Source organism: Sinocyclocheilus anshuiensis, unplaced genomic scaffold (genome assembly GCF_001515605.1).
Source record: "Sinocyclocheilus anshuiensis isolate Anshui unplaced genomic scaffold, SAMN03320099.WGS_v1.1 scaffold1052, whole genome shotgun sequence".
Lineage (NCBI taxonomy): Eukaryota > Metazoa > Chordata > Actinopteri > Cypriniformes > Cyprinidae > Sinocyclocheilus > Sinocyclocheilus anshuiensis.
The window spans coordinates 717,290-743,684 of record NW_015549556.1 but is presented as its reverse complement, the minus strand read 5'-3'; the positions used below and the strand labels follow the sequence as shown (position 1 = coordinate 743,684).

At 35.9% G+C, this 26,395-nt stretch overlaps 1 protein-coding gene across 1 annotated transcript in view; it reads right to left on the bottom strand.

Moving 5' to 3' along the window:
* LOC107656952 (leucine-rich repeat and fibronectin type III domain-containing protein 1-like protein) overlaps window positions 1-26,395 on the bottom strand; it is a 148,439-nt gene that overhangs the window by 10,586 nt on the left and 111,458 nt on the right. Inside the window, exon 3 of the mRNA XM_016444914.1 lies at window positions 4,180-5,034. Within this exon, the coding sequence (XP_016300400.1) occupies window positions 4,180-5,034 (855 nt within the window). The remainder of the gene's footprint in view (window positions 1-4,179; window positions 5,035-26,395) is intronic.

Sequence of the window (26,395 nt, the reverse complement as noted above, 5' to 3'; positions counted from 1 at the left end):
TGTTTATTAAAATGATTCATTAAAGTTCATTTAAAAATTAATAAATACAAAAATCTAAATAATTAAAAAAATATACATTTTAAATAAAACAACTTAAATGTGGCTGTTTTGACAATTACGTGACCACTGATCAGCTATTCTATTATTTGTTGAACTCTGTTTGCATATTCATCCACACACATTGTTTTGTATCATAGGCGTTAAACACTGTTAACAGCGCTGTCAGTGAGTTTTAATAAGCGTTAGGTTTGGTAGCTGCTGCAGTGTCATGTGCTAATGAGCAGATACAGGAATCTCCCTTCAGTCTGCTCCTCTGGATCCTCTCACAGAGCATTTGATGGATATATATTGAGAAAAAATCCTCTCAGTTAAGAAGGGGCTTCGAGCTCTTCTGAAGATGTGTCTCTTGGCACAGAAACCCTGTCATCTCACTGTCTTCTGAAGGAGCTAGCACTGCTTAATTACCCACTTAAAAGCGGCTTGAATTAAAGATGAAAACATGCAAATAACGAGGGAGGGAGAGATGATAATGTGGAAAAGATGAGGTAAGATAATGACAGTGACATTCTCAAACAGAGACCTTCGTCACCTAGAGCTCTCTTAAAGAAACAGGTCGCCAAAAATGATTTAATCTTTCTTCTGTAAAAACAAAAGGAGAAATTCTAAAGACTGTGCTGGTGTATATGAATATGCTTTCTCTCAAAAAATGTATATTCTGTAATCATTTACTCACCTTCCTGGTGTTCCTGTATGAGTTTCTTTCTTCTACTGAGCATAATAGAAGATATTTTGTAGAATATGGGAAATCAAGTAGTTGTTGGTCCCCATTGACTTCTATAATACGGGGCAAAAATGCTATAAAAGTCAATGGGGACGAGGAACTGTTTGTTCTTCAAACCATCTTCTTTTACTCTTCAGTAGAAGAAAGAAATTCATACAGGTTTGTAACAACAACATTTTTATTTTTGGCTGAACGATTCCTGCAATTTTAATTGCAGATAATAGATACACTTTGTAATAATATCAAATTACTGTAGTGTTATTTGATATTACATTTAATTGTAATACGTTTTATAATATATTGCACTTAAAAATATATTTAAATATATGACATAAGTTTCAATAGAAATACATTTAAAGTATATTATATAACTTTTTCAGCAGTAACTTTAACCAAGAAAATAGAATGTACTGAAATCCCCCAATTTAGTGGGTCAAAAACTCTTAAAGCGGTAGTTCACCCCAAAAAAATGTTTTTTTTTTTATTTAAATATATGACATAAGTTTCAATAGAAATACATTTAAAGTATATTATATAACTTTTTCAGCAGTAACTTTAACCAAGAAAATAGAATGTACTGAAATCCCACAATTTAGTGGGTCAAAAACTCTTAAAGCGGTAGTTCACCCCAAAAAATGTTTTTTTTTTTTTTGTCATCATTTGCTCACCCTCCACTTGTTACAAACCTGTTTGAATTTGTTTCTTCTGTTGAACATAAAAGAAGATATTTTGAAGAATGTTGGGAAACAAAGAGTGGACGGTTGCCAAAAATACCATGAAAGTCAATGGCCGCCAGCAAGTGTTTAGTTACTCATTTTTTTTCAAAATAGCTTATTTTGTGTTTGGCAGAAGAAACAAACTCATGCAAGTTTTGAACAACTTGAGGGTGAGTATATAATGAGGATTTAAATTTTTGGGAGAACTATCCCTTTAAGTTCAGCTAATTAAACAAATGCAAACTATAATATGGCCAGCTGCCCATTTTTGAGAATAAAAAGAAAAAAAATCTGGGTAATACAAGCAATAATGTTGTAAATAATGTTCAGTTTCTTGCACAGACCAACCATTTCACTTTATAACACCTCGATATATTATCAGGAGCAACGGGTATTCATTCCGTGTTGCCTTTATATGCTTTTTTTTGACTCTTGAAGTGCTGGTGTTGACTTGCATTTTATGAATCACCAATGACCACGGTTTCAGCTAATAATTGTCTTTACTCTTTACTGAAAAAGAAAAACAAGTCACCTACATCTCGGATGGCCTGAGAGTGAATAAATTAACAGCAGATTTAAATTTTTTGGGTGAACTATCCCTTTAAGAGAGCGTCTGCCAAGAGAATGCCTGCTGATATAAATGTACTCCATGTGACTTGCACTTCATCCAGGTCTTCATTTGGCACCACACACACTGTGCCTCCAGCGCTCTTTCACCTAGACATCACTTCAAATTTAACCTGTCCTTTCGACTCAAAGTTTACACTCTATATTCTCACCCCGGTCTCAGTTTCTCAGCCACCATCTCCAAGTCACCCGTACTCCAACCCGGGCCGCTGTCAAGCGGGAGTCAGGCGCATGCATTCTTAATTGATTCTGAAAGACTTTTAGATTACTCTGCAGCTCTATAAACCAGAGAACTCCGCTTGCCTTTTCCATAATTAATAGCAAATTGCTTGCTGTATGTATCTTTTCTTCTCTCTTAATCTATCCAGAGGGATTATTGCAGAGTTAATTACATCCTTACAGATCCCTTCAATGAGAAATCATGGGCGGTGGGCCACGTCTGAATGCTAAAAAGGAACATTAATGTAGTAGTTTCTGCGTCAGGGGCGTCGACGTCCATATACGTAACCCCAAAATATAGGGCATCCGCACAAAAATTTGCTTGTCCTCTCAATATTTGCAAAGCAAAATATTGTGTTTTGAATTCAAGACGTATTTCAACATCAGTGCAAATACGCTTTCATTGTAATCTGTCAGGAGCATCTGAAACGAGGGCAAGCAGCTTCTATTGTTATTCTGTTATTATTGTCTTTCTCATTGCACCTCGAGCTCTGTGATTTATTGAAGGGTGTCAATCCGTCGGCTCGTGGTTCCTGCTTTGCAAAATTCAGTTTGAATCGCATCAGGCTGAAACTATTACCGTGAAAGCCAATCTGTCTGTGTGCTAATGAAAATTCTTCAAGAGCTTTTCTGACAAGCAGATATCCTAAAACAGCTGGACCCTTTGGGAAGCATCCTTTCTTTAGCACAGAAAAAATAAAATAAAATGCATGCATGCATTTCATATATTGCATTCATGATATTTTTGTGTCTTTGTTGGCTGGCAATCATCGAGGTCCATTTGTATTCATCAGAGGAATTGCAATGTTTTATTCCCTATCTGAATAGCATTCCGCCATAAGCTATTAACACCCCCAGTCTCGGATGCCAGCCTCTGCCTTTGAACAAAGACAGAATCAATTTGTTTATCTAATGCAGAATTACCCAGATTCAAAAACCCATTTGGGGGGATAGACCATCCACAGTGCTTTCTCAAATAATGCATTTGTAAAAAAAAAAAGACGTTGCACAGATTTTTAAAGCTTTCAAAAATTTGGAATCAGCAGATATTGCATGCATGATTTTGCATCTGCAGACTTCATGGCAATCTGGACACTCAAGCAGCCTGTATTTTGCTACTAAATATCACTATAAGCCACTACTAGCTGACAATTAAACTGCTGTAATCTTCATGTCACATTGCAATGTTTTCATGAATCTTGTTTTCAATATACTTCAGAAAAAGTAAATATGTTTCTGCTCATCAACCAGACATTTACTACCAACGAATCAGCTGTGAGCTCTATGCTGGACTTCAGAAACAGTAAAATGGGTGAATAACTATTTTTAGCTTTTAATTATATAATTATTATGTTGGTATTGCTGCAACTGGAAATAAATTAGAAGCAAAAGTTGATTTAAATTAGTAGAACACAGAGCAGAAAACCATGAGCTGGCTCTGATTAAAGAAAAAAAAATTACATTACAGTTTTTCTCAGTCGCTTTGGTGCAGGTAATCCATTGTGTGGTGCTGTTTGTACGAATTGTTTTGAGAAATGCACATACATTTTTGCAAATATTAAGGATGATTCGAGAAATGCACCAAAGCGACTGAGAAAAACTGTAATATTGGTAAAATCATTTTATATTTGAGGGGTAATAAAGCATCTGGAGCAGTTCATTAAAAATACCAATGGGGCGTCTGTCAACCTCCAGTGTAGACACCATCATTGATTAAAATAAAAGCAATTTAGCACTGATGCGTTCTGACATGCCGCTCATGTCCTTATAGATTTCTACTATCAATAACAAACGTGATCACTGTCTAATCATGTAGAAATTCAGTGCAAACTGAACTCTTCCTCGCGAATCGTCCAGAAGTACTTGCCGGCCAAGTCTCGCGGGGACGCGCACGTCTCCAGATCGTCCTCACGTGTCAGGCGGCGCAACCAAACCAGCTCGCAATTGCAATGCAACGGGTTCCCGCCGAAACTGAGAACCAACGCGGTCAGCGGCGAGCCTTTCATTTTGGCGTAGACGGGGATCCGTAGGAACAGAGGATCTGGGGGGATCTTCTTCAGCTTGTTGGACGTCATATCAAGTCGGGCGAGTTTATGAAGATTCGAAAATATCCCTTCGGGAACAAACTCGATGAGATTGTGGTCCAAACTGAGGGTGTTGACGCTGGCTAGCATGGCTATAGTGTCCCACGGCACGTCCACCAGGTTGTTGTAAGAAAGGTCGAGGTCCTCGAGAGTTTCTAGGAAGTCTTGGAAGGCTCCGTCGGAGATGCTGTGAAGCTGGTTGTTGGAGAGGATAAGGTGGCGCAGATTCACAAGCCCCTGCAGATGGGTGTCGTCTAGCACCGTGAGCCGGTTTGCGTCCAGATGCAGTGCGTGCAGATCCTGCAGGTCGGCGAAGGCGTACGGTTGGATCTGGCTGATGGTGTTGCGGGAGAGCGTGAGGTGTATGAGGCTGCTCATGTTAGCGAAGTCTTGGTGGCGCAGGGTGGTGATGAAGTTATCCATCAGTCGCAGCTCGGCGGTCTGCCGGTCGATATTAGGCGGCACGAAGAGCAGGCCGGTTTTGGCACACAGCACGGTGTACGAGGGAAGCAGGTTCTGGCAGGTGCAGCGTTTGGGGCACAGCATGGCATAGGACGCCATGGAGAACAGAGCCAGACACAGCAGCAGTCGCTCCATGGGTGCGCTCCTACAGGAATCAGAGCACAGAGGAAAACAGTTTAGCTCTCATGCTGAAGCTCTTCCCTCTGTCTGTGAGTCTCTCTTGACACACTATAACCTTCCCAAACACACACACACACACACAAGTGTCTGAAGCTCCTGCATGCTATGCTCAAGAGAGTGTTTTTATTAAACATGCAAAGATTGTCGGACACAGTAAGACTCAAATCAGTGAAAGGGAAATCTAAGCAGACACCGCAGCCGATGGTGAGGTTATACCTACTAGCATGTATCAAAAAAATAGCAAATACCCAAATGGACTTGCATTCACCCTATGCACATTTCCCTAATCACATTAGTACATTAACATTTTCTAACAACATGATGTCTGCGTTTCCCACATCTACAGTTGCAAACTGGCATATTATACATGAATCCATTTTTCGAGCTGGATTTATTTTTATTTTTTTAAAGGGACAGTGCAACCAAAATTAAATTTCTCTCATGATGTATGGATGCATGTTTGTGCATCAAAAAAATAAAAATAAATAAAAAAAATTAACTAAATTAATTAAAAATTCACATCTAAAAAACATATAGGACATACAAATCCAAAACAATGTGTTTATACATGTGTATACGTTTGTTTCCTTCCCTTTTCCCTTTTTTAAACCATAAATTAAATATGGAATATGCAATTTAATGATCCTAAAACTGAAGAATCGAATGAGTGATACAAACTCAATTTTCATTAAAAATATTAGAAAAATCTTTAAAAATAAAATACTAACTTGTTTTGTACATATAAATTTAAATTTTTGGTGCTTGTTTAACACATTTTAAATATATATATATATATACCAATGAGCAAGAACGCAAAAAGGAGAGAAAGAATTGGAGGACATCTCCTTCGGATCGGCTGGTTTTAATAGTCCTCCGCTGTGCGAAAGTCAGGATATTTGACACCCGCCTCTGCCCCCCGGAAATTCATATGTGGCACGGTGAGGCGATAAAAAAGGCTGCGAGAATATGAATTATTATTCTATGCCATTGCTTTCGCACGAATGATAATATCTGATCTGTGGCTCTTTGTTTATTGCTTGTGCATACCATTCCATTTTAATAACTTTTATGTAAAAGCACGTAAACGCAATTATTTTTTTCATCACTTACAAAGCCATCCTGAATATCAAGAGGTTCAGGCCCACTGCTTATCTGCGAGGGATCTTTAGCTATCGCTTGGAGTATTTTACCTCTTTCAACCTGTAGGGGGGAACATTGAGCTTCATTTTGGGCACAAAAGGGCCGACTGGCATGAGTAAAACTCCGAAGTGCTTGAGTGCGAGATGGTGTAGTGGCAGTGTGATGCATTCAGGCGAGCTTAAGCCCCCTCTCTCCATTACACACAGAAAACAGAGTCACGGAAACCCTCAAGAGAGAGCCATTATCCAGACAACTAACTAAGAAGAGCACTAAAGCAGTCTCTCACTTTAGTTTGCACTAGCTTTTTAGAGCCACTCGCATATGCATTTGCTCCGATATAGACATGCGAAACAGCCACGTATAAATGGAACGGCTTGACAGACTTCCAAATACTGCACCAGGATAGTTTCTCCAAACAGAGCACGAGCAGGATTACAGGAAAACCGGAGAACGATTACACGCAGATGCCTCCTTAGGATGCCCCTGCCCGCGTTTAATTCCAGAAACACGCTGACAACGTGATACTGTGCCGTGTTGTGTCATTATGACAATGTGAGAATAAATGGATTTATTCGGCATGGGATAAATGGATATGAATTGAATTTGTTGTAATGCATGAATGAATTTCAGAGCAGAAACGTGGTTAAAATACAGTGGAAACACCTCAAAGCTCATCTAATTAGACCAAGATGAAATGTTAACATGGTCAACATTTTACCCTGGCGTCCATCTCTCTCTCTCTGCATATCGGCAGGATTCATTAATATTTCAGAGAGGACACAGGCTGCTGTGTGGGTCTTTGACACAGTGTGTAAAATTAACCCCTACAGCGCTGGAGCTCTTCTCTGGCAAATGAAGAGCAAACACAGATAATGCCTTATCATCCGTAGGAATACTTTATAAAGACTTTAGAGTAGAATTGTACAAGATCAGAAGATCGCTATTTTCCAAAAAAGCACACAGAGTGAGTAAAAAGGATGCAATAAAAAGTCAGAATTAATCATTAATTGGAGAGACCAATACTGATAAACAGTGCTGGGTAGATTACTAACAAATTGTAGTGCATTAGTGATTACAAATTACATGACGAAAAATGTAGTCGGTAACGCAATCTATTAGATTACACATTTTAGGTAATCTAATTGGATTACTTTTAGATTACCTTTGATGACGTAACTTGTTTATCACATAGTTTTGAAAAGGATTATTTCATACCACATTGATATAAAAATACAAAGAAAAAATATATATATTCCATTCTTAGTTATCAACATCTTGAAATGCATTGAACATTATATTACACCAGCGTTTCCCAAACTGGTGTTTGTGAAAGAACTGCAGGGGTTTGTGAATTGAAAAAACAAATGCTTAATTAAATCACAATGATCAATCTAAAATAACAATAATAATAATAATAATACAAATATAAAAAAGTATAAAATACCTACTAAAAAAGATATAGGTAACACTTTACTTAAAGCCTTTATATATAATGCATTATAAAAGTAGTTTTAATGCATTAGTTATGCCTTGTAATGCACCTTTTAATGCATTGCATGATTTCATGTATAACTGAAACCACAGTTATAATACATCATCATATTGTGTTACAGATTTAGAAAGGGTAATGCATTAAAACATGACAAACAAACCTTCCAATATTGTAATGCATTTTAACTTTGGTTACAATTATTTATGATAATATATACTGCCTTACAGACTACATTATGAATAGCTTTATAATGCAAGTAAAGTGTTACCAAGATATTTTATGGTTACATAATCCATGTATGAAAATACAGTCGAGGTGAGTTATACATAGATAGATTAGTTGGTTTGAAAAATGTAATACTAATGCATTACAAACGGAAAGATGCAAGATACCATGTAATGTTTATGGTGGTCATCAAATGGTCATTGATCAAGGTGGGTGGTGTAAAGGTTATAAGCTCCAATTTAATGCACTGTACAGGAAGAGTATGCCAGAATTGGTCAGCATTGCACTTTTAAGACATCCCTGAAAACAGAGACAGGAAGACGTGCATACAGTGCTATTACTCTAGTTAAATCTACTGAATGCTACTGCAATGAGAAATCATTCAAATGTAGCTGTGCAAGGAATCTCAAAAGGTGTATTTTTTTGGTTTCCTATGACAATGGTTCAGCATATTTGTTCATTCCATCAGGGATTTATTATCATTGAGAAATAGCGGCAAGGTCGGAAAGACACAGCTCCTCTCTCTATCTCTCTGTGTCCTTATTTAAAGAATTCAGTACAAAAATCGACTGAGAGATTCAAATACCGCTTGTTCTCAGTTGTAGGACTCTGAAATAAGTACAGTAATGAAAGAGCGTGCCAATTCTGAGGGCCTCTAATAATCAGCTTAGCTGTAAACGTATACTAATTACTCATCTGAACCACTTTATTAAGAAATAAATGTCTGTAATATCTCAGCCTTTTCACAGAACACAGCAGAGATTAAATGTCTTCTGCTTTTCAGATGTGTTTTTTTTTATAGTTGTATGTTATTATAGTTAACTAAAACCATAAAAAAGAAAATAAAAGACAATAAGAAAAAAAAAATCATTAATTGAAATAAAATAAACATGAACCGACATAAAATAAAATAGAATTATTATATTATTATTTTATTTCAGGTGGATTCCAGAGCAACATTTCTCACTTTTGTTTTATTTAACTTGAAGTACCAAGATAACTACAACTAATGAACCAAGACTAATAAATAAAATATAATTAAATCTATATAGAAAAAAAAAAAAAAAACACAAATGAAAACTAATGAAAATGAGAAAACACAACAAAATTACTAAAAAAAAATAAAAAATATTAATAAATAACTGCAATATCAATGATACCAAAACAGCACTAATATACATGGTATAACACCCATTTAAACTGATTATCGCAAATTAATTGTAATGTGTATACAGTGGGTACGGAAAGTATTCAGACCCCCTTCAATTTTTCACTCTTTGTTATATTGCAGCCATTTGCTAAAATCATTTAAGTTTTTTTTTTTCCTCATTAATGTAAAGGAGTGGCTTCACAACAACTCTGTGTCTGTTCTTGAATGGCCCAGCCAGAGTCCTGACTTAAACCCAATTGAGCATCTCTGGAGCGACCTAAAAATGGCTGTCCACCAACGTTTACCATCCAACCTGACAGAACTGGAGAGGATCTGCAAGGAGGAATGGCAGAGGATCCCCAAATCCAGGTGTGAAAAACTTGTTGCATCTTTCCCAAAAAGACTCATGGCTTTAGGAGTTCAAAAGGGTGCTTCTACTAAATACTGAGCAAAGGGTCTGAATACTTAGGACCATGTGATATTTCAGTTTTTCTTTTTTAATAAATCTGCAAAAATGTCAACAATTCTGTGTTTTTCTGTCAATATGGGGTGCTGTGTGTACATTAATGAGGAAAAAAAAATAACTTAAATGATTTTAGCAAATGGCTGCAATATAACAAAGAGTGAAACATTTAAGGGGGTCTGAATACTTTCCGTACCCACTGTATATGTATAAGTATAAAATAATGTATAATAAATGAAATAAAATCTAATATATAATTTATAACAGTATATGCCAGTGTTACGACTACACAGTGGGTATAGAAAATAATCACATCCCTTTAAAATAATCACATTTTGTTGCTTTGCAATCTGAAATGAAGACGGACACAGTTTTTGTTTTATCCAGCTCTATTTACTCAGTGCAACTTATAACATCCAAGTGAAAGATAACAACAACATGTTAGAAAAAAAAAAAAAAAAACAATCATTGAGTTGGATAAAGCATCACCCCCTCCTAAAAATGACTTGTAAACTCAATCAGGTGCAGCTTATCACCTTCTCAATGGCACACAAAGCAATTTGACTTTCAACTACAAACGCTCACCATCAAACTGAACTGAACTTGATATGCAAACAGTTATGCAAAGTTAGTAGAGACAAATCCCAACAGACAAAAGGCTGTAATTAAAGCAAAAGGTGCTTCAACAAAATACTGACACAAGGGGCTGGTCCTTTTTCCAACTCATTGATTCTGTTTTTTTTTTTTTGTTTTTTTTTTTTATCAGGCTGCAAAGCAACAAAATGTGATTATTTAAAAGGGGGATGATTATTTTCTATACCCACTGTAGTTTTTATTTTTATATTTTCTGTTTTCATTTTAGTAATTTTGTTGCTGTTTTTTGTCATTATGCTATAAGTAGATTCTTTACCAGACGCTTTACTCCTTGCTGTCTCTTTAGTGTTTCACAAGAGATTTTAGCAAACTGCGCACAGATTTGCCAACACACCAAAAGTCAGGAGATTTCAATATGAAGTCAAATATTTCTCATCAAAATCCTCCAAAACCAAATGATCTGAGCTGTGCTCCCCACATCATCTGTGAACCACACGTCTCTTTTATTTCTCCTGTGGATACGATGCAACACGACAGAGAAGTGAGCTATGAAAGAGCAATGAAATGTTCATCGGAGGTGTGTGTGTGTGTGTGTGCGGTATCCTCTAATGTTATGCAGATTACACAAAGGTCTCTAACCTGCCCAAAAAAGATGCATGATGATTGTGTCCGTGTGCTGCTGTTCCTCCCTCGGTCCCTCTCTCAATCTCTCCCTCCTGCTCTGCCTTTCTTTGCTCATTTACAGCCGAGCAAACAGCAGAAGTAGGCTGTGATATTTAAACAAAGAGAGACCTCTTCACTTCTTCACCCTCGCTGACTCCGTGTCCCGCAGAGGACCGGCTCCTTTCGCTTGGCTATCAAAAAATGATAGCCAAGTGAAACCTCACTACGACAACAACACACTAAAGAATACATGCAATTACTGTACGACTGTCTATTCACTCCTGATTGACTTTGCCAGCTTTGTTCTCTAGTAGCCTATAATGCCCAACCATCCCGGATTTTAATGTACACAGATGGGAGCTTTGGATCCGGTCGGGATGCGCTGTACTTTGACCATTTGAGTGTTGAATAATTGCAGGCTGTTGTGGTTTTGAAGGAGAACGGGTCGAGTAAACGCTCGCAGGGCAATTAGCCTTTGCTGTGCATTAAACATAGGCTGCACGCATTAACACACATTAAAGCTCAAAGGTGAGTGGTTCACAGATGAGGGTGTTACAGCAGATGTTTGTGCCCAGTGTTTTGACACAGCTTTCACCAAAATGAACTGTTAATCGGTAAAACGCCTCCTACTGTTAGTAAACAGCCATAAACTACAGTGTCATGGATTCATGGATTACAACAAGTTTTATGAACTGAATGCTGAATGCTTGCACTGGAGTTGGAGTTATTACCATTGCGCTGTAATGTACAGTATATATGTATTAGCATATCATAATATAAACATGGTAGATATAATAGTATAAACCAGTGTTATTTTACTAGCATTTAAATACTGTAATTTTATTAATATTTAGATTTTTAAAAAATGTTTTCTGTTTCAGTTTTAGTTTATCATGTTGAACTAATGAGAAACATCGTTTCTTTAAAAAGTTTTTAGAATTTATTTTATCTCAGTTAATGTTTATTTTCTTTTAAGTAACACAAAAAGTGATTTTATGGATTTAGTTGTGGTTAACTATAATAACCCTGGTATATACTGCATAACTTACAGTCTTTATCATTTAAATACTGAGCCTAGTTTATGGTACTGTGGGGTTTTTGTGATTATATGCTATAAAATACACAATGATTTATTCGTCCTGTAACAGAATTTACATGACAGATTTCACATTTCACAATGTGTTTCTGCCTTTGCTGGATATTCACTTGCAATGGAGATCCATAATGTTTATGAGATATCTAATAGCCTATAAAGTCACCCTCTCTGTGCAAAAGACACACACCATCACGCCTCAAATACACCCGTAACTCAACACATCCCTTTATACAGGAATGTCTTTTAGTTTACTTTACGTTCAGGATGCAAAGAGGATGTACTGAACTTCAAATAAATATAAACTGAATTCACTGAAATTCATTGTAAATGTAGTATGAAATTAATATGAATTATCCACAAGCATGTAAATTGGGTATTTACAGGGGATTCCAATTAGAGAATATTATTGTTTTTAAAAATATATATATAAAATAAAAATAAAATATTTTTTATATACATATTAGTAAAAAAGTCAACAAAACAAAGATTATTGGAGTACGCTTCACAAGAAAATATGATTTCTGTTTTTCTACTTCACAATTTCATATTCAATGTGCTGCCATTTCTTAATTATTCATAATTGTTTGTTAAATTTACTAGCAATTTCTAAGTGAACATTGTTTCTACATTTATTTATTTATTACTCATCAGGGAACACTCAGACGCAGATCTGTCCAAATAAATCATATAATTATTGACATTTTATCATGCTGAAAGAAATGTGTCTGTCATGTGAATGTGTTGAATTTCCTTGAATTGTACTTCAGTATCTTCCTGTCGCTCCAATCCAAATTCCATTTAATGTCCCGTGGCGAGTGGCCAGTTCAGCTCAAATTCTCAAGGAATGAGAGCCAAATCTTAAACTCTTAAAAAAAAAAAAAAATCCACCCATCCCAGTTATACAGACGACGACATTGTCATTCACAGTCATTCACTCTGTTTCTAGTGCACCTTATCACCCACACAACAGTTCCTCTTTCTCTAGCCAAACAAACAGGCAGTGTGATGGACAGAGGAGGGGTAGCGACACACACGTGCCGTGACACACGCGCCTGACAGATCCATCAGCGCTGCCTTCCCTCGCAGTCACCGCTACCATGGCTGCCAGGGCCTGTAAGTCACTCCGATTATACAAACAGCAAACATCCTCTCTCCGTCCTTCGCTGTCTCCGGCCCGCCGTCTGCCTCTCGTGCACTGAGGCCTCCGACGACACGCGGCTCAGGCTGTCAAACACAGGACACGTCAGGAATGGGACTGAGGCACAGTCATGCTAATCCTCTCACACTGCCTACCATTACATGCTATTAGCGCTGGTAATTACTTTATACATCGCCTTCATCATCAGCCCCTCCAAGCACAACCTCTCTCCAGCCGAGCAACTGCCATTGAGACCAGTGGAGATGCTAATGGGTGTTCTCTCCAGCTATTACAGAACTCCTCGATTCAGACAGACATTATGAAGGACTGATGCAAAAGTCAGTGGCATATAAGAGTGTCCACAATAATAATAAAAAAAAAAATCTAATGTGCCAAATTCTAAGAAATTTTCTCTTTCTACTCAAGTTGGTCTCATAATAAAAAAAAAATAAAAAAAAAACACTTTCAATAAATAAATAAATTAGATCTATCTATCTATCTATCTATCTATCTATCTATCTATCTATCTATCTATCTATCTAGCTAGCTATTTTTTTAAAGTTGTAATTAAAACAAATATCGTTGGAGTAGGTTTTACAAGAAAATACTATTTCAGTCTTTCTACTTCAAAAATTAACATTTAATTAAATGTGTTACTTGCTGATTATTTGTTATTTTTTTTTATTTTGCTACAAAATTTCACAAATTATTACTAAGTAAAAGTTTTTGATCTCAACAGTTTCAATATTTGTTTGTCCAAGGTAAAAGTATAGTTATTTATTTTAAATTATTATTATTATTATTACTATTATTTCTATTTCATGATTTATTCATTCATACATATCTTTTATGTTCTGATGCATGACATAACATGACATTTACTCGTCAGCAGCTTTGTGTTGGTCACACCACAAGAAACAAAATTAATCTTAATTCAAAAACTAAAACGTGCTCATCGTACCAGATGTGTATTCAATTCACTGCATGCATGAACTGCATCTTTGAATAAATTTTCATTGACCTACATAAAACAGTTTCTGTTTAACCAGAAGTCTAACCAGAAAACAAAGGTAAAATAAGTACTTTTTTGTAGAGATATTATTAGCTAAACATAATATCTCCATATATTTGTGAAACTACAGTCAACATTAGAGGCAGTCAAATAAGCTCAGCAGTGAAGGACTGATGTGTTTGTGACTTTTACATCAGTGCTGTTGTCACAGTTGTTTAGCAGTGGTGCTTCGCCCGAGGATTTGAACCGTTCTGTAGGGCGTGTGCTATTTCGCCAGAGGACGGAGGCAAGGAGGACACGGTGCAAATCATCAAGGCATAAAGCACACAACAGTTGCAGATGCTCTCATGTCTGCTATTAAAAAAAAGCTGCAGAATGGAACAGTTTTGCCTCCGGACGAAAACACTCACCTCAACCGAACTCGCAGACCTCACGGCAAGTAAACACTTATTTTGATTGGTGATTTTACCTACACCCAACCACACTCAGGTGTGCCTTTGAAAGAAAGATATACAGAGAGTCTGTGCCAAAGCACCCTAGACATCCACAATCTATACGTTAACTTCATATACCCGTCCACGAGACCTTGTATGTCTACAGTCACACTGAGGAAATTAATGCTATTTTGCAACATCTCAGTCTGGCCTTGCCAATGTGAATAGCCTGGTTATATGGGCATCTCTTTCTCTTCTTTCTGAAGGCTGGTTCAGCCGAAGGCCCGATCTTTCAGCATCAAGCGAGGAGGAAGAGAAAGATTCATATCAAATTATCATCGCTCAGGAGGTCTTTGTTATTAAATTTCAGAAGTGCTAACTAGCATGTATGCATGCTGTCCTTGGGCAGAGAAGGAAAATGAGTAAAAACGAGCATCTCTTGGTTCCCTTGGCTGCCGGAGCCGGAGCTCAGTATGGACTGGAATTCTAATGCTCGGGTAAAGTTCGCCTCCGGTTCTTCCGGCGTTCAGCTGAGGCGGAAGCGTGTTAGTGGCCATGTTGGACACTGGCTCTTCTCTTCCTGGCAGACATCAAACAAACACTATTGTTTTTTGACACTCTCTTTCTTAGCCCATGGCTAGAGGAAAGGTTTCCAGGGATAATGATTGGTGTCTGTTCCAGCAAGATTTGGACAAGATATAAAGGGAAAAAATGACAGCTAGTGGCCTAAAGGAATGATATAGGATTATTTTCATAAAATGAAAATTCTGGCCTGTTTTATTCACGACCTTGTGTCTTTCGAAACCCGAATAACCTTCTTTCTTCAGTGGAACACAAAAGAAGATGTTTTGTAGAATGTCCAAGCTGCTCTTTTACATGTTGATGATTTTTGAGGGGCGTAAAGTAACAAAAAAGTTACATTAATGCAACTGTCCTGATATGATAATAAAGAACAAAACATCTTTAAAAATATGCAATTCTTCTTATTAAGCAGACCTGCATTTTTTTTTTATTATAATTTCATAGGGGGAAAAGTGAAGAGTGATTTTACTTTACTTCTTGCACATTTTGTGACACTTTTAAAGTAAACAGTCTAGTGAGAGGAACTAAAAGCATGTTCAGTTTTATCCAATACAGATATCTGGCTATGTTTAACATCATACATATCACAGAAGTTTGCATTTGAAAATAATGTACCACCTACACTAAACCTAACCGATAGTGTTAACAAAAGCAAACATGAGATAAAAACATATTTGCAGGGGCAAACGTGTAATTTAACTTGCTTCTACAAGTGTTTGAGCTCTTTTTTGGTGACTTGTATTTCATGGGACTCGTACAGAGCTCTTCAAATCACAAGTGCAATGCTGTACCGGGTGCGCTAACGAGCAAGTTTACTACATCTGAAAAGCTGTATATATGGAGCTGGTTATGTGATGCAAATGTCAAAATGTATTAGTTTACAATCATGCACTATGGTAAAAGTGTTTTGAGCTCATAACATAGTATTGTGCAAGGAACTGTGTAAAAATAAGTCTTTATTAATTGATCATTTGCCCCTGTCATCATAATTTGGCTGAAAATAAAAAAAAAGTTGCTGGTGTTTTAGTACTTTTAGTAGCTAGATGATGATAATGGAAGATGACAAGTGAACAGAGGAATAAAATAAATAATCATAACTCTAAGACTTCCTTCACTAGCCGCTGAAGTCATGCAACAGTCAATGGTTTTCTTGAACAACAATGGCATTGTAGCGAGTGACAGGTTAACCGCATTGCCTCAGAATCCACACCAAATCCACACACATTCATTCTTCAACGACTCTAAAAGTGCATTATCTCTACCCACACAATCGCAACAAAACAGCAAACCAACCACCCACATGCTCACCTCGTCTCAAAGACACGCTCCCTCACCTCACACGCCCACACACACACACACACACACACACTTGAGAAAGCAGACAGCGAGCACTTGGACTAGACATGAACCTCAGGTGGTTAAGCTTGTGAAATCCCACGTATTGTGTATGAGAACAGGCCGGAACCGACTGCACACTGAGAGCCGCTCTGTTAACACACACACACAGACACACACAGACACACACACACACACACACTTGAGAAACCAGACAGAGAGCACTTGGAGTAAACATGAACCTCAGGTGGTTAAGCTTGTGAAATCCCACGTATTGTGTTTGAGAATAGGCCGGAACCGACTGCACACTGAGAGCAGCTCTGTTATAGACACAGTAGATTCGCTGATCGTTCCTGCTCTCGTTGTCACAAGGGAAACAATTACAATTCTTCCTTCAAGGCAGTAGCATCTATTACACTATTTGTTATGTATGATATATATTCAAGAAAATATTTCGTAATTACACTGCACTAGAACATTCCTATTAAGGATCCGATAACATTTTAAAAGCAATTGATTTTAATAGCTATGAGGATCTGTTATACTACAGCCACACACTGATTTAGGCAATAAAGCTCAATGTGAGTGTGTTGAGCACAGTGGGTTCATTTTACACACTGATAAAATAACAGGAGAAATACACAAAATATCACATGCTAACCACACTAATACACTAAAAGCAGGTAATTGTATGTATTTTTAATTGCAAAATCTGCTTATTTTTGTTCACTTATTTTATAGTGCATTTTAAGCCATTTTAGCCTGTTCTTTTAATAAAGATTAATATTCATTAATAAATAATTAATACAGATAATAAAACTTATTATTATTATCTTATTATTATCAATGTTATGTCTTTATGTTTTTTTTTTTTTTTTTTATAAATTACCATTGAAACCGTATGGGTAAGGGGCAAAAAAATCCTAAAAACAGGAAATTAATACTTTTATTCAGAAAGGATGCATTAAATTGATCAAATATAATATTACAAAATATTACAATTTCACATAAATATAAATGCTATTGCTTTATGATAATTACGAGATTATTAAATAATGGAGAACCAATAATAATTGATTGAGCACCAAATCAGCATATGAGAAAGTAGAATTATTGTAGAAACAGCTTTTTTTTCTTTTTACTAAATAGCCTATTATTAATGAAGGCCAGTATCATTGATACCAATAGAGCTACTGATGTCTCATTAACAGCATTACAGTATAACTGAAAGCCATTATTGTAAACATTTAATAGGCTTTTAATTTAAGTGAGCTTAAAACAACCTTCAATCTTAAACTTTATTCAAGCTATCCAAAGGATGCCAGGGGAAAAAAATGGATGCTGCGTTAATTGTGTGAAATATTTTTAATGCGTTAAACTGAAAAGAAGAAACAAACAAACAAACAAACAAAATTAACACATTAATTTTGACAGCCATATATATATATATATATATATATATAAATAACTGTAAGCTGTGATTCAGTTGTGCAGTTGTTAAGTGAAAGTTACCACATGAAGCATATTTTTATTTTACCTGACAAAATAGGTTATTGCTGTAACTGATCATATTTACTGTGATAAATAACATCACAGTGCACTTATAAATACCTGTACATTAACAAACACAATTAGAGGCATTATAAGTATATGATAATTTTTCTTCTTGAATTATCTCATGATATTTCCATCATCAGTGGATAAAGCACCTGCTGTGGTGTTATAACGTACTTCAGACTATTTGACTTGCTAATCATATGGCTCAGAATAGCGTGGCAGTAATGATATACTGCACGTGTAAAGCATGTAGTAGGGACACGGATACAGCTCAAAGAGGCCGTGTTATAGAGACAGAGACGGAGATAAATCACTCGTCCTACACGAGAGAGGCCACACAACACCAGGTCAAGGAGAGCTGCTTTCCTCCAACTCTACCTCTCCTTCACTTTCCCCCTCATTCTGTCATCCAGTGCAACAACAAGCTCATAATACTACCTAACATAAAAAACACACATCATAATAAACAATACAGGGTGCATTAGTGCTGCATGTATTTTTTCCCATTAGGAAGAAAAGTCTTTGTTAAAGAGTTATAAGGCATGAACCAGAACAACCAGCTACAAGGAGAATCACAACATTACAGACTTTGATTTGAAGCAAAAAAAGTGAATGAAAATCAGGAAAAAGGCTGTGAACTTAACAGCTTTAACTCTTTGACGCACCTTTCTTTTTCAAGGTCAAGCTAACCTTAGCCTTATATTCAAATATTATGTCTTTTTATATATATATATATATATGTGTGTGTGTGACTTACATGCATCAAATATACAAAAGCAGCCATGTTGAGTTGTGATATGTGGGGCAGATGAATAGTTTTCTGCAGTAAATATGTTCCTACTTGCAAAAATTTGCAAATATCAAAGGTTTCTATATGGGTCATTTTTGACCCATGTGAGTAAAATTGATATAGAAATACAAAAACTGCGCTTGTTTATAAATTAAAGGGTTAGTTCACCCAAAAATGCTTCTGTGTACAACTGTTGGCGCAAGCTAGATTCAAGTGATTATTACGTTTTGAATATGGATATTTTTCTTACAAAACCGCATCGACTCGCTACAGGAGGCCTTTGTTCACGCCCCGGAGACGTGTGAGACACTTTTTATTATGGATGGGCGATTTTTATTTAACTTCTTTTGGACTGATGCATGCAACACCCGCTGAGTGGCATTAAACAACTTGAAAGATCAAAGACAATTTTTAATATAACTCCGACTGGATTCGTCTGAAAGAAGAAAGTCATATACATCTAGGATGACTTGAGGGTGAGTAATTTGTGGGCTAATTTTAATTTTTGGGTGAACTAACCCTTTAATAAAGGAAAACATAAACGTAATGATTTTTGGCAATCAAAAACAAGATATTTAACGAAAATCTGGAATAATACATGATAAAATACATTTATTTCAAAAACTCAGCAAAGAAACCCTCAGTCATGATTGAAATAGCATAGGAAATGAATACGGGTCATTTTAGACCCATGTTGTGCATTAGAAAGGGGTAGTGATACAAATATATATATATATATATATATATATATTCAAAAAGTAAGAAAGGAAAAATGAAAATAAGGATTTGTGATTACCAAAAAAACTTGGAATACCTGGAATAACGAATGATGAAATTAATTTCTTGCAAAGATATAGAAAATGAAAACTTAGTCGGGTCACTTTAGACCCATGTAGTGCATCAAAGGGTTAATGAGGTAAATAACTACAGTTGGGAATCTAAAGCTATTCATTTAAAGTTTTGTATCTATAGAAAGAAAACAATTTAATTGCAAAATATGCATATTTTGCTCCCTGTAACTCTCTGATTGGTGGAATTTACTGTACAGAATCGTGAGTTATTTAGTTTTTCACCACAAATTACACTATTAAACACAATTATTTTAAAAAATACGTTGAATTAATGTGAACAGATGGGGCATATACAATTAATTAACAACCTCAGAGCTCACAACATGTCTATCTTTAAAGGTTTATCAGTTACTGTTAAAATTTTTACAATTTCCCTACAGAGTTTTTTTATATCAAATAATTATATGAGTTGTAATATCAAATAAATAAATACATATACCATTCAAACATTTGGGGTATTTATGAATTTTTATTTTTATTTTTTTAAGAAAGCACTTTTATTTAGCAAGGATGCATTACATTAATCAAAATTGAAAGTAAAGTATAAATACATATAAAGACATAATGTATTAATAGGATTGCTATTACAAATAATTGCTATTCTTTTGAATTTTCTATTCATCAAAGAATCCTGAAAAATGAAATGTATCACAGTTTCCACAAAAAAAACAAAAAAAAAATCAATATTAATATTAATAGAAATGGAAATATTTATTTAACAGCAAATCATCATATTATACTGATTTCTGAAGATCATGTGACACTGATGACTGGAGTAATGATGCTGAAAATTCAGCTGCGCATCACAGAAATACATTACAGTTTAACACATATTCAAATAGAAAATGGTTATCTTAAATTGTAATATTACAATATATCCATTTATATACAATATAAAGTTTTTACTGTATTTTTCATTACAAAAAAACAAAAAACAAACAAAAAAGTTGTATTCATTTCCCCCAATAGACGCCACAGTACCAAACAAATCAAGACGTTCAGAGCCCATAAGCCTGTGTTAGTGCTTCTCAACTGAGAGAAACATGATTTCCTCTAATATTTGTTCACAGAGCTTCACTGAGTTGCAGCACAAGCTGTTACATCAGGTGCTTGTCCTCGCCTTCAGAACAGAATAGCAGTGGACAGCCAATCAGCCGCCGTCCCCGCCCTCGCAGACCTCCAGCAGCAGAATGTATAGCCTCGGGTGCAGTTTGTATGCTGGACTGTTTTAATAGATCACACCTCTGAGAAGCAGGGACCATATTGCATTTGGTTGAGCAGCAGCAGGGACGGAGATGACTGACCTTGGAGAAACAGGTTGGCTCTGCTGCAGGAGGTTGTCAGCGCTGACACTGAGCACACAGGTAGCAATGTGTTGTTGTTTTGTTTTGTTGTTGCCCTGTTGCGCGAGGAGGACACGTCGCGTGTTATCGTCAGAAGCTGCAGTCTTGTGAGATCACAGAAGGGCTTTTATCCAGAGAGGTTTAATTTGCCCTGTGTATCAACACTCTACCAAATCCATCAGATTTCTCAGAAGGATGTAATCCGCGCTTTACTGTAACTTCTTTACGAGTGCCGTTAAAAAGATCCGGAACGTTGCAGATTTGAATTTCATTGCTAGATTAACTTCTGTGATTGTCTGTTCTCAGAAGAACAGTCTCTTCACATTTCCGTCACGGCGTGATGTAGCCCAGATCACCAGCAATAAAGTGAATGCATCAGTGCTGAAGCGAATAAGCTCCAAGTAGATGGCAGAGCCGTTCCATAGGGATGCTGCCATTACCCAGTTCTGCTGAGAAATCAACCGTTGTCACACATACATTATTTACATCTCCCAGTCCTTTTTTTTCTTTCACCAGAGGGACTGCTTTATTTTATAACACATAAATAAGAGAGAACTGAATGGCATATTGATATCTCAGTCACGGGGACGGCTGCTTGAACATTTCAGCCTACAGACAAAGAGAGTGGACTAAGAACAGAGACTATGGGCTTTTGTACTTTTTTGCAGAGATCAAATGTTGATGTAATAGATTTACTTCCTGAGACTCTGTGCATCTGTTTCGATCAGTAGATAGTCAAGCTTCTCTTGCTGTTAGTGTTTTTCTGACCTTAAAGTGTTTTTAATACATTTATTTATTTATTTATTTATTCAAATATTTTTTCATTATTTTAATAATATTATATTACTATTATTATTGATGTATTTTTTAAATAAATGTAGTTATTTATATTATTATTATCATTATTTATATGAACATTTACTTAAATTATTTATTATTTTATTTTTTTCTTATTTTAATAATGTTAGCTTATTATTGGTGTATTTTATAATAAATAAAATGTATTATTTATGTATTCATTCATTCAGTTTTTTTGTTTTTTTTTACAAAAACTATAACCACAATTCCTCAAATTTCCATCGAGGTTACATTGTGCTAATATTTCGCATAATATTTTAAGCACAGCAAGTAAGGATTCACCGATACAAATATTCTGCCTGGTATTGATAATTGATCATTCTTTTAATGTTATGGCTGACAACCAATAAATGGCCACTATTTCTGTTTCACTTCAATATTTTGCCTAAAAACATAACAAATAAAGCATTACAATTTTAAATCAATAATTTTAAATGCTGCATGCATAAAAAAATATGGATATCCATTTGGAGATTTGCTAAATATTACATGTGTTTTTCATTATTAGTGTTTTTAAAGGAAGCAAAATTAATCTAAAGAGTAAATGAGCATGCATAAATATCTAATATCAACTTATATTGATAACCCAAACCACAAAACATCCAACATAACTGATATATCACACATCCCTAACACTGAGCATAACCTACAACTACATATTTATTTAAATACTCTATAAAAACTATTCACATTCGTGTCCCCATGACCTGAAGCTCTCTCAGACTGAGTTCTTATTTTTCTCAGTTTTTTTAACCTTCCTCAAGGGCTTTGTTAGTTTTAACAGGTTAGTTCCTGCAGATGTAATTGCCTAAAACGGCTGAATATGCATAACAGAATAGCAATAATGTTCCTATGCTCACTTAACTCGAATCGATGCAGAATGTCTGGCATGGCTTCCTTTACTCCCATGTTACACAGCACCAGTCAATAAAGCAGAGAGTGGAAAAGGCTGGAATAAAAGGGGGCGAGAAACGAGAGAGCGACGAGCAGCACAGAAATGGAAGTGAGAGATGGGAAAGTGGGCTGGGAGAGAATGGAAGAGCTCAGCCGAGCATCACGCTCGCGATAAGAGCAGCTCTTGTCTTGTCATCGGGTTCAACTCTTCGCTAAGGTATTGTCCTCAGGCTTATTCTCTTCCCGTACAGCCATTATTTAAATTAATCGGCGAGCTTCATTAATCTTAATGACTCCTTTAGGAAGGATCCGTGGAGGGAGGCGGCTCATGCAGGAATGGTTTGAAATGGATTTTGTGTTCAGATGGAGAGATTCTGCTTTTGTGCAGCAAGAACTGACCGGTCCAAGATTTCCTCCGGCTTTATGCATGAGGCACGCGCTCGAGCAGAATTAAAGTTAATGAAAATCATCTTAAACGACAGCTGCTGAGCCATTTAATCACTTAACATGCTATTGTTCTATTAGGATTTAATTAAAGTATTTATAGGCACTGCCATTATTGTGTAATTATAAGATACGGTTCGTGCAGTTTGCATTGTTGCAACAACCATTTCATATTTAAAGGAGAAGTGTGTCATTTTTTAGATGGTAAATGCTTTCTACAATCCCATATTATAGTTTGTATTATAATTATTATTATTATTATATTTATTTCAGTTTTAGTTATTTTAGTAAATCAAAATAAACTAAATGCAAATGAGATATGCTGCTTTAGCAACTATTTGCTAATAAAATAAGATTTGTTTATATACATATTTTATTGCAGCTAATGTTTATTTTATTTTGAAGGAATAATTAATTTTAGTTAATTTAAAAATGTGTGGAAAAAATAGAAATGTGTGTGTGTGTGTGTGTGTGAGATTCAATATATATATATTCAATTATATTCGTCAACTGTAAAAATCCTGATCGGGAGCACTAGGAAACCAGTTCAGATTTCATTCAACCAATGGCATGTGTAAGGGGCGGGGTTATCTTGATCGACCAATGGCAGACGAGGGGAGTGGTCCGGAAACATGTGTTTACTTTTGCAGATCTGTTTGGTGATGCTTGTGCTTCACAAATGACACACTTCACTTTCAAAAAAATTGTCACAATGAATAACAAAATCATTTTACCACATTATCCAGCTTCAAATGTGATCAGCAAGATAACCTGCATGTCACTGCCATTTATGTTTCATTAAATGCCAAAGGAAGTGGGATGAAATCCTCAAAAACACAATTCAGCGGAAAAAAAATAAATCAATATGGTTGGAGGATATGTCGTTTCTCGAGTATAATCATGAAAATTGCAATAAACTGCCACACAAAGTCTACAGAAAATGCATGGCCTTCTGTGTGTCTCCCCACTATTGGCAATAAGCATGATTCTTTGTTTCAGCCTGTTAGTGACAACTTCACAAGCACCTCGTTTCTGCCTCAATTCAATATTTATTGAATACAAGTGGAAAACTTGCCTAATTTCCCTTTCCTGAGGAATTATTGGCATTCTTGCCTGCGGTCGATTACTCTCTGTCGCTGTGGCTGGTTTATTTTTTCCCCGTGCTCGTTGGCGTGTGTTGTGTGGGAGCGTCTGTAACGTCTGTGCAGGGCTTTAATTGAATGGTTGAGATAATACATGAGGACGTTACGATGCAATGATGGTATTGAAAAGCAGACACTGTGATACAACCAAACTGCTGGTCTGAAAGAAAAAAGAAAAAATGTAGAAAACAAAGACTAAATAATAGTGAGGAGAACATTAAATCAGATAGATGCAAGCAGGTAGGACATCTAATAGAGTTATGTGTGCTGATACGCTTGGAAAAACACCATCAGCCGTTTTTATGCAGCAGGAGAGTCTCATCATCATTCCACAGTTTGTTTATGCAGATAACACTGATTCCTTGCATGAAGAAAAATATATTTTTTCCGAATTAGGTGATAAAATGTTAGAATGTTCTTATAAACTGTTCTTAAAGGGATAGTTTGCCAACAAATTAAAACTTTGTCACCATTTACTGTCCCTCTCTTATGCAAATGAATATATGTACATGTCATTTGAAGTTAAACATATAGAAAACCTACTACAAATTTGAAGAAAAAAAAAATTGTATATGTTGCCCCTACAAATATGTCTGTTTACGTATGTGTGGAATTTTTTGGACATATATGTCATGCACATTTAAATCTATCCTAAAATCTGTCAATATATGTTGATATATATATGTGTGTGTGTGTGTGTGTGTGTGTGCATACATATATGGCAATAACAATCTTGATATAGGGCAATAATGTCTCATATATTACATTTCCGTATGAGCTGTGTCGTTCCAGACCTGTAAGGGGCCGTTCACTCAGAATGCGTTTTCCATTCCGATGTGCTACTTTTCCATTGTTTTTCTATGTAAACATGTGCTAGATGGATGTGTATGACTGTTTGCGTCTCGTGTCTTTTGCAGCATCTAAGACGCATTGTCAAGTTAAAAGAATTTCAACTTTAACATTCAGCGCCGCTCATGTCAGTTCCACAACAGCGGACCAATCAGAAGACCCCGGAGGCGGGGCAAGCATTGCGAGATTTTGTTTACAGTAGCAAGTTGGCATGGCACCTGTTTTATTTGACAACAACACACTGGAGCAGGCATTCTGCGCTGTGCTTTTTTAAAAACCATTCCTGAGCACTGCGTCTCATGTTTTTAGACACAAAGACGCATTCTGTGTGAACGGCCCCTAAGACTTACTTTCTTCTGTGGAACACAAAAGGAGATTTGATATTGAATGATATTGAAGATTTTTGGCCATATAATGAAAGTTAATGTTATCCAAAACAACTCTAAAACATTTTTTTCAGAATGTTTCTGTGTCCAAAAAAGAACCAAAGCCATATAGTATAACATGTTCACTTCTGGATGCATCCCTTTAAGGATCTAGAACTTGTGCAGTTTTATATTTATCGGGAGGCTGTTTGTGATACTTTAGCTGCAGCCTCTAGAAACCATCAAAATAATCCGATTATAAATTCACAGATCGTACTGTACACCACTAAAACTTTTTGTTCAGATGAAATGGCTGTCAATGGCTTTTTGTTCAGATGGCCAGTTCTGTTCTCAATGCTCCTCAGGTACATTTTTCCTGAATGGCATGGTCCTGTCCTCAGATCAATAGCATCAGGGAAGCGATCTCTAAAGCCCTGTCTGGGAACATTCCCTCTAAACCTGTAACTGAATCCTAGTTCATGAATTTTATGTTTGGCCCTCTAGACTGACTGCAGCGAAACAATAATCAGATGTTGGTGTTTTCTCTTACCATTAAACCAGTGAAATCAAACACTACTCACACACTCCATTCCAGCACATTTATTTATTTAGTTAGTTAGTATTTTAGCAAAATATCCGTTTTGTCTGCTGACTAAAATGATACCATATCTCATCTTTAATAATATTAATCCATTTAGTAAAATTATATCTCATTATAGAGTGCAAAATTAAACCAAATTGAAACGTTATTTATTACATTTCATTTTTGCTTCTTTTTTTTCTACAATTAATATTGTTAATTCAAATGTTTTAACATGTAAAAACGGTCCTTTTTGTAATATAAATGTTTTAATATGTAATACCTGATGTCCTAAAATAATAACATTATAAAGACAATTATAATGACAA